At 51.2% G+C, this 9,984-nt stretch overlaps 1 protein-coding gene across 1 annotated transcript; it reads left to right on the top strand.

Annotated features, from left to right (window-relative positions):
* Window positions 1–1,473: 1,473 nt before the first annotated feature.
* LOC110484680 (uncharacterized) lies at window positions 1,474–2,931 on the top strand. The gene is made up of 2 exons (XM_077790764.2): window positions 1,474–1,906; window positions 2,093–2,931. Exons 1-2 carry the CDS (start codon window positions 1,855–1,857, stop codon window positions 2,929–2,931), a joined length of 891 nt encoding a protein of 296 aa, XP_077646890.2. The 5' UTR covers window positions 1,474–1,854.
* Window positions 2,932–9,984: the final 7,053 nt, after the last annotated feature.

Below are 9,984 nucleotides of genomic sequence, written 5' to 3'. Positions count from 1 at the left end.
AGTGCAAAGATATGGAGAATACTCCCAGATATCCCCCAAGAAGCCACAAATCCTCCAGAATATGTTCCCAAACAGTAAATTCCACCTCAAATACCTCTTAAATGGTGGAACTTCTGACATCTCTGGTCCATACTCTTTTTAGTCATTTTTCAGGTGTTTTTAAGTGATAAAGACAAATCAGAAGTAAATTAGGGCCAAACGAAAACCAGAGACCCCTTGAGCATCCCCTGGACACTGGACAAAACAAACTCAGCAGAAATCAAATTTAACCCTCCATAAAATGCCTTGAGGAAGATTTGCTCTTCCCACAAGTCATTTCTGATGGAAACACAAATCATAACATTAATAGACCAACAACAGAATAAATTCTCTGGCAATTCCAAATTTCATCAGTTTCAGCACAGCTCCAGCTCAGATGCTGGCAGGTTCCAAAAAAAACCCAAAAAAACCCCATGGAAATTTGGCCCAATACAGATTATTAAAAGGAACGGAAAGGTCTGTGTAGCTGTCACAAAGGTGACAGGGACCAAGAAAATAATGCTTCTCTCCCCAAAGCCCGTGAATTCAGGAGTTATTTGGGAATTTAGCTACTTGAGCTGGGCTTCTTGTAGGATTTAAGTAGCCTTGTGTTCCTCACTTTGGGGTGAATGATCCTTGTCAGTCTTGCTGGTATCATTTGGTCCCTTTCCTCCAGTGATTTTAACAGACTTTTCAAAGAAGGAAAAAAAAATATTTTCTTTACACTGGCCACCCACAAGAGCAATTTTCTTCATAAGTTCTCCCAAAAGTCACTCAGAGGAAGCTGCATCCAAGTTTCCAAGAGTTCCTCCTGAAAGAGCCAGAAGGTCCTCAGAGGAGAGAACCATGCTGTTGTCAAAGGAACTCAGGGTCAGACAACAGAGCCCTGAACTCACTGTGCAAAATAATGTTGCAATTCTGGATAATAAAATTGTTAAGGAGATGCCTCTGCCCCAATTAAGGTGCTAACAAGACCAAATCCAAAGTGGATTTTATTGAACAGTAAATGTGAGGTAGAGACAGATGGAAAGAAAGAGACGAGAGAGCAAAGGAGTGACAGAGACAGAAATCTCCCCTGGGGCGGGGCAAGTGTGACATTGTCCCCTGTGTGCGTGGCCTTCCCAGGGTGGGGGTTTTACACCGGAGCCAGTTTGGGTAAGGGGGGTGGTGTTCATCCCCCACCCCGAGCAGGGATTGCCTCACTGTTTCAGGTTATAATGTCAGATGTAACCAAAAGTGTTTTCAGTCCCCATCTCCATAAACTGTTATCAACAGGTGGGGCAGTGTTCTTTATCTCTTCCATGGCTCAGCCCTGATAACGCCCTGCAGGGGCCATCTTCTGTTAATGGGCCATTGAGTGTCACTGCAGGACTGATAAAATTACACCATCCCATTGTGGGATTCTCCGCCCAGGGGGAGGAACCAAGCATTCCTGCCTGGATATAATCTCACCATTTGCAACACCAGACCACCTTGCCTACTGCATTCCCAGAGGACAAGAGCTCCATAAGCACCACTGGACCTTCAGAGGAAGACCAGACCCTTCTACAGGATCGCCGCTTTGACACAATCACGTTCATCACTCCAGCTGGACTGCAGCCACCATTTCATCAGACTGCTACCACCACCCTGAGCAACGGGGTGTCAGGTTATATCCTGACTCTGTGAGTTTAAAGCAGGGTTTCTGTATCATTGCCTTGATCTTAATTTTCTTACTAATTGTCATTCTGGCTTAGACTCTCTCCCTGGTTTGCCTTCAAACCAGTACAAAACTCACTGTGCTCATCCCTTGTTTTCCTCCCAAAACAGGATTTCCCATACCCAAATATTCACCAGATGGAGAAGAAGGTTGCAAGGAAGAGGAAGATGCCCTGGGACACTGAGGCAGGTGAGGAGGAAGTCAGTGCCCCTTTCCCCTTCTCTCCTGCTCCATCTCCCAGCCCAGCACGGCCCCCTGCTGCAGGACAGCCCCGCTGCCGGTGCCCTCCTGCTGGGGATACACTGGGGGGATCTCCTTGCCCTTTCCTGTGGCATGGAGGCAAATCCCATCCTCTCTCTATCCTTCCTCCCCCAGACAAGGAGCTGAGGATGGAGAGCAGGAAGGAGAAATCCCCACGGCAGAACCTCATGGAAGAGGCCATTTTGAGCAACTCCACAGTGCAGCAACCCAACAGGGAGGAAAATCCCTGGAGATCTCACAGGAGGAGGTACTGCAAACCCAGCCCTGGGTGCTCTGAGGAGGAAAGGTCCGCTCTGGGCCAGGAAGGTGGGCAGAGCTTCAGCCAGAGCTCAGAGCTGGTGGTCCCTGAGAAGCTTCATGATGGGGAGAAGCCCTACAAGTGCTTGGAGTGTGGGAAGAGCTTCAGGAAGAGCAACAGTCTGAAACTGCACATGATGATCCACACTGGGGAATGGCCCTACGAGTGTGGGGAGTGTGGGAAGGGCTTCAGCTGCAGCTCTGCCCTTATCAAGCACCAACGCATCCACACTGGGGAGAGGCCCTATGAGTGTCCCGAGTGTCAGAAGAGGTTTAAGACCAGCTCCAATCTCTTCAAACACCAGCGGATTCACACAGATGAAAGGCCCTTCCGCTGCCCTGACTGCGGGAAGGGCTTCAAGCGCAACTCCGACCTCATCACACACCAGCGCATCCACTCTGGCGAGAGGCCCTACATGTGCCCCACTTGTGGGAAGACGTTTAACAGCAGCTCAAATCTCCTCCTGCATGAGCGGATTCACACTGAGGAGAGGCGCTTCCTTTGCCCTGACTGTGGCAAGGGCTTCAAGCACAAGTGCAATCTTGTCAGCCACCAACGCATCCACACTGGAGAGAGGCCCTACTTGTGTCCCCAGTGTGGGAAGAGCTTCACCCAAAGCTCTCACTTGACCAAACACCAACGGAGCCACCGGTAAAGGAGGCCCTGAAAATTCCCCAGCTGCAGGAAGAGCTTCGTGCACTGCTCCAGTTTCATCCCCCATTGGAAGACCACATTGGGAAGAGCCCTGGTGATCCATGTTCCCTGTGATCCATGCTGGGAAGACACCTGTCGCTTTTCCTGCCCCTGCCAATGACCTGATGTGGGATTGAAGAACATGAGGGTCTGGCCATGGCCCTGTCACTACATTCACTCTCACCTCAGGTCATTGCCAGGGGCAGGAAAGGGACTGTCTCTGTCTTTCCCTGAGGAGACGGGTGTACTTTCCATGCAGGAGGAAACACGTGGCCAGGAAGATACAATTGATGGTGATGTGGTTTTCTCCGTAAATAGTTTTTCTTATCCCTTCTGTTTTCAATATTTTTTCTGTTTCTCTTTCTTCCTTATCTTGTTGCTGTTCCCAGTAAATTGTTCTTATCCCAGCTAGGGATCTTTCCCTTTTTTCCTTCAGTGGAAGGTGGGAGGGCAACGAGCACCAGCAGGGTTTTAGCGAGAGCAGGAAATTGGGGAATCCCATTCCTGAACCCCGGCCCCTGGAAATGGAGCATCCCAGCTGGTCCCAGCTCTGGTGGCCATGGCAGCAGCCTTGGGAGCGGGTCCCTGGCTGGGACTGAGGGAACCTCTTCACTCTGGTGCCCAGGGACAGGAGTGGAGGGAGCGGCTGCAGCTGAGTCGGGGCAGGCTGAGGTTGGATGTCAGGAAAGGGTTTTTGCCCAGAGGCTGCTGGGGCACTGCCCAGTCTCCCCAGGGAAGGGTCACAGCTCCAGGGCTCTCTGAGCTCCAGCAGCATTTGGACAGCGCTGCCAGGCCCAGGCTGGCAGTGTTGGGGTGTCCTGTGCAGGGCCAGCAGTTGGACTCGAGGATCCTGATGGGTCCCTCCCAGCTCAGCCAATTCTGTGGTTCTGGATCCATGACCCTGGGGACGGGAGTGCCAATGGTTGCCATGGCAACGGGCTCCAGGCCTGAGCTGGTGTCCATGGCAACCACCCCTGGCATGGGGTCTCCATGGAGCTGCCCAGGGACTGACCATAGCAACAGGGGCTGGGGATGGTTGCCATGGGAACTGACCATAGCAACAGGGGCTGGGGATGGTTGCCATGGAAACTGACCATAGCAACAGGGTTTCCTGGTGATGGTTGCCTCCTTAGGATGAGATTTGTCACTGGACCTCAGAGGGGTTCCATGGGGACTTTCCAAGAGTCTCCAGGCTGTTTAAGAGATGGAATGTCACACACAGAGACAGGGGCTCCATGGAGCCCTCCCAAGGGTTTCTGGGGATGGCAAAGAGCCGTGTGGTCAGAGGCAGTCACAGCCATTCCATGGTGACATCCCAGGGCACCTTGGGCTGCAAAGGCACCGATCTGTCACAGGCACTCACAGGGGCTCCACAGTGACATCCCAGGAGTCCCCAGGCTGCCAAAGAGCCAGGATGTCACACACACTCCTGTCATGTGCAGAGTGGGAGCTTCAGGTAAAAGCTTTATTTCATTATTGGAGAAACTCCTGCTGAGTCATGAGATGGAGACACCCAGCAGCCACCATGGGTTCTAAAAGCCCTGCAGAGCCCCCAGACTTCTAAAATTCCTTTTAAGAGAGGAGACTGGGAGTGACTGGATCCAATCCCGGCCCCAGAATTTGTCAATGGTTTATGTATAAACGATTGGACAGGTAGAATTGAACAATCTGTCAATGCAATTTTTCATACAGGATTAATGATGGAATACCAGATATATTTATATAAATACAATCAGATCATGACTAGACAGTAAGCTCTTAACCAGAGTTATTTACTCCACAGTCCAGAATCTATAACAATTATAGGATATTCTGCTCTAGGAAGCAATTTTGAAGTCAGCAGGGCCTTGCTGGAATTGTTTGAGCCCATTGCAGGCAGAGCCTCCTGCTCCAGCAGGAACTGCCTTTCCTGTGCCAGGAGCAGGGCAGGTCCTGCTGCAGGAACAGCCCCAGGCCAGCCCCAGCACAGGGAAGGCCTCGGGCACAAGGGCAGAGTGCCGTGCTGGGAGCTGTGCCAGGGACAGCCCGAGGCACCAAAGGCACCTTGGCAGCAGCAGCTGCTTGCAGGGCATGGCCAGAAGCCTCCCTTGGCACCCGGCCTGGTGGCCAGCGCTGCAGAGCTGCTGCCTCAGGGCTCATTTCTGGCTGGGCTCTGAAAAGCCACTTCTGCTCCAGGAGCCTGTCTGGGAAGCCATTGGCCCAGCACCTTGGGGACAAGATATTGTCAACAAAACTCTTCATGCCAGCAGAGACAAGGCAGGGGCAGAGGAAAGGGGAGAGCCAGGCCCAGGGGACAGGGCTGCCATGGTGATGGCTGTGAGGTCACTGCCCTGCAGCAGCCTGGCTGCCCTCAGCAGACATTCTGGCCAGAAGAGTTGTGAGGGCACCCAGCTCATCTGGGAACCCACAAACAGGAATTCCATCCTTGGGGAGGGGAGGGGAGGAGATTTCACTGGGTTAGGTTGCACACACTCCCTGATATTTGAGCATTCCTGGGATGGGAAATCCACTTCTCTGGAAAAACAGTTGACGTTTTGTTCCACTCTCATTACTGTAAAATATTTCCTCCTTCTAACAAATTTAAATTCACTCTCATTCAGTTTAGAGATATTGACCATTGTTCTGTCACTGCTAGACTTGGGACAAAATAACTTTGATAACTATTTTTCCATTTTCACAGATCTTGGGGAGGACCCAAATATCTCCCAACATGGGGTTTGAAGGCTTCATCACATAACCAGCAGGTAGAGGCTGCAGGCTCTGGGCTCAGTTGTGTGCAGACTGAGGACAGAACAGAAGTAGCCCGGGAGGGATTGAAGGGTGGTTCCACAGATGCTGAAGTTTTATTTCATTGTATAAAACAGCCAGAGAAAGAAATAATGGCACCAAAGGTGTAGAGTGCCCCTGCCCAATGAGGTGGGGATTCTACCCAGACACAGCATCCGGTGAGAGCGTGACTTAAAGAAGATTCCACCCCTCCACCCTGTGGGGTGTGTCCCTGAAAGCCTGGGAAAAGACACTCCACCCTATCTGATCAAATGAGGAATGGCCCCGGAATGTTCTTCTTTTTCTGTAACCTTATTGGCTTAAATTGTGCTGCAATTTCCCCACTGTAGTTTTTTCCATTGATTGTCCTCCTCGATCCACCCCTTTGCAGTCTCCTGCTCTTAATATTGGACCTTGATCCTAAACTCCACCCCTACCCTGTAATATAAAAGTCTTGACCCTACCACCTTGTTTCTTGTGTTGGTCCCTGGGAAAATGAAGAATCCTCGATTTTCTAAACCAAGACCTGTCCTGTTGCCTTCCTTTCCCTGTTGGTCATTGGTGTCTGCCTGAGGTCTGAGACTCTGGGGCCTGGGGCAGTTGTTGTGCCCTTTGCAGTGGCAGAACACAACAGTGCTTTCCTCCCTATGGAAAAAAGAACTATCCTTATCTATGCAGAAATTGCGGGAATTGGGCTTCCAACTCCCAAATTCCCTATATCCAAGGGTTGCTTTCAGACAAAAGCTACCAGGAAAGAGAGGTCTGGCTGCCATTGGCCTCTGACGGCTGCCTTTCATTTGCCCCTCAAACACCGGTATTCCGTCTTTTCCTTCCTATGGAAAGAACCATCCTCCTTCAACAGTCCATGTCTGAAATTGGGATTTCACCTCTAAAATTCCCTATATCCAAGGGCTGCTGCCAGTACCATCAAGTCTGGCTGTCTTTGGCCTCTGGTGGCTGCCCCTGCCACACTGGGGCTCAGTTCTTTCCTTCCCATGGAGATCACTGTGACACTGTGGGCACCTCATGGAACCAAGGGGATCATTGTGGCACCACTGGAGCCCATGGAACCAAGGGGCCATGGTGACACCGTGGGGCTTCATGGACCCAGAGACCATTGTGACTCTGTGGGGCCTGATGGAACCATGGAGACCATTCCAACCCTTCAGGGCCTGGTGTCACCAAGGGGGCATTGTGACACCTCAGGGCCTCCTGGAAGCAAGGGACCATTGGGACACTGTGGGGCCCCATGGAAGTGAGGGAACATGGACCAGGTCTGGCTGGCCTGGCCTCCCAGGGGCCACCTGACAGGTCTGGCTGATCTTGGGATGCCAAGGGCTGCCTCTCATCAGCTCCTGGAGCACTGGGGCTCTGTGCTTTCCTTGCTTTGAAAAATAACTGTCCCTCTCTTAACATGAGCATTGTCAGAATTGGTAGTCTTCATAAAAAATTTTCTATATGCAAGGCTATCTTGCAGGAAAAAACCTGCCAGTTCTGGCTGGCAATGTCCTCTGGTGATCATCTCTCATTCACCCAGGGTAAAACTAGGGCTCTCTTCCTTTATTCCTATGGAAAAGAACAGGTCTTCATGTCCAGGAACCATGGCCAAAATTAGAATTTGCCTCCCAAATTCCATATATCCAAGGATTGCTCCCAGACAAAAGTAGCCAGGACAGACAGGTCAGGCTGGCCCTGTCCTCTGGTGATTTTCTTAGACTTTGAGCTGAAATTTTTCATTTGAAAACACCTTGGAGAGGGCCCAGACATCTCCCAAGGTGGAATTTTGAGGCCTCAGGCACATGGCCACTGCATATGGACAAAGGAGCTCTGTGCTCTGTGCTGCTGTGGTGGTTTTGCATCACAGAAGTGATGTCCTGAGAGAAGCTGCTAGCAGATTCCTCCGTGTCTGACAAAAACCAATCAGTAATTAGCTTTGAGAGCTGTCAGTCTGTTAAAGCACTAAGGAAGCTGCAGACGCCTCTGTGCAGACACAAGTTAGAGATGAGAAAGCCTGGCTGGGTCTCTCTCCCTTCTGGCCCCACAGAGGTGCCGAGGCCGGCCCAGCCCCGTCTCGGCCGTGGGGCCGGGCGGCTCCTGCCGTGGGGCCGGGCCCCTTCCCAGGGAGCCGCCAGGCGCCATCGGCTGCCGGGCAGGGCAGGGGAGGCCGCGGGGCCGAGGCCGGGCCGTGGCTGCGGGTGCTGACATCTGGCCCTGCCGAGCCCTGCCCCGCCGCCAGCCCGGGCCCGGCCAGGATCCGCCGGGCCCCAGGAGCAGCCCCGGGCCGGGCCGGCTCGGCCAAGGCTCTGCCGCCCTTGGGCTTCGCCCGCAGCCGGCGGGCAGGGCAGGAGAAGCCATCGGCCCCGGCCGTGCTGCTGCTGGGCTCTGGCCTGGCTGCTGAGATCCTGGCCCTGCCCCAGCACGGCCCAGCCTGACACAGCCCCAGCGCAGCCGCTGCAGAAACCTCCATGGCAAAACAGCTCCGGCCACAAGCACCGAGCCCAGCCGGGCTCACGGAACCATCTGCAGCCCCGGGAGATATTGACTCTGCCAGTGCTGCCATCCTCCCTCCAGTGAGAGAAAAGGACACAGGGCAGGCACACAGAGGAGCAACATGAACACACCGAGGGCAGGGAAGGGGAAGTTGAGTCCCAGATGGGAGGGATGAGGAGATGCCTTGATCTTGGGGCTGGAATCCTCTGGAAAAGCTGTAGAGAAGGATGTCATTGATACATCAGACTCTCTTTTTCCCTATAAGGCATTGAAAAGTATGGGGAGATGTCTTGTTTCTGCAAAGGCCTCCATGCTAAAGTGAGCAAATGTTGCAGTAGCTGTGATCCCATGAGAAGCTTGAACATTGGAAGAGAGCAGTGTGATGAGACCCTGTGCCCTCAGGGAGAGAAGAAGACCTCTGTTCCCAGACATGAAGATGATTTCAGAAACAGAAGAAGAAAATATTGGTCTTAAACAGCTCATCTTTAAGCTAATACCCCATAAGTTGACATGGCCCATAATCACAGCTGTGGGAAAAGCTGTGAAAAAATGGCAGGGATTTCACAATTTTCATTTTTCCAAGTGGCTGCTATTCGTGGAAATTGAGAGCCCCAAGAGAACTGTTTTCTTATGGAGGAGTCTCCATAGCAAGAAAGAGAGACTCCTCTCCTTAGGTGAAATGAAGAAAGACAATTCTAGAAGTGGTAAACTGACTCAAAATTTTAGGTTTTGTGTCCATATATTCTCAAAGAGAAAGAAAAAGTTGTATGAAGAGAGGAAGTGTTGTGAAAGTTTTGTTATGATTCTTACTACTCTTTCTTTTAGTTACTGTTAATAAACTTTTCTTTATACACTTTTAAAGTTTTCATCCCATTTTCTTTTCTCCTACTCCTATCTCACAGCAGTAAATGAATAAGTATATTCTAGTGAGTGCACTGGTAATTAGCCAACACTGAACTCACCGCACTAATTGATGCATTGGCTGAGAAATCACAAATTGGCAAGCCAAAACCACTACAGAAAACTTCTCATGAACTGCATGAGAGCAGAGGGAAATCAAGGCAAAGCCATGGTTTGTCAGGACTGGCTTGATCCTAATGAGCCCCGTGGTGCATTTGGAGCTGAGCCCTGGAACCTCAGGGCCTGAGAGGAGATTGCACAAACCTTTCCAGGAGTCAAAGTCAAAGGAAAACCCCAAAGTGGTTGGAGTCTAAAGCATTATTGGGAACCACAAAGGTCCATCTATACCACAGGCTCTTCATGGACTCCTTGGAGAAGAGAACTGGAGGCCAGGATGGCACAAAAACCTCTCAGAGACTGAAAATGGCACAAAGAACTCTCAATGTGGAAAGGAAAATCCAAAGTACCTTACAAAAGTTAAGAGTCTTAAAGTATTCATGAGCCCCACTGAGTGTCAGTACAAAGCTCTCAAGGGACTCATTAAAGCAGATAATTGGGGCCATGATTGCACAAACCTCTCACAGAGTCTGTAGCAAAAGGGAAACACCAAGTACCTTAAAAGAACTGAAGTACCTTGAAGCATTAATGGGCCCCACTGAGTGTTGTTCCTGACAAAGCCTCTCCAGGGACTAATTACAGCAGATAATTGGAGGCCATGATTGCAGAAACCTCTCAGAGACTCCAAGGCCAAAGCAAAAGCCAAAGTCCTTTGAAAAACCTGCAGTCCCTGGGAGCATGAAGGAGCCCCCAGGGCCATTCCTGACCAAGGCTCCCCAAGGACTCCTTCCAGCAGATCCTT

The sequence above is a fragment of the Lonchura striata genome, chromosome 36 (assembly GCF_050655825.1).
Source record: "Lonchura striata isolate lonStrDom1 chromosome 36, ASM5065582v1, whole genome shotgun sequence".
In the NCBI taxonomy this organism is placed as follows: domain Eukaryota; kingdom Metazoa; phylum Chordata; class Aves; order Passeriformes; family Estrildidae; genus Lonchura; species Lonchura striata.
The sequence above is the reverse complement of the archived record's forward strand: the minus strand, read 5'-3'. Positions and strand labels throughout refer to the sequence as shown.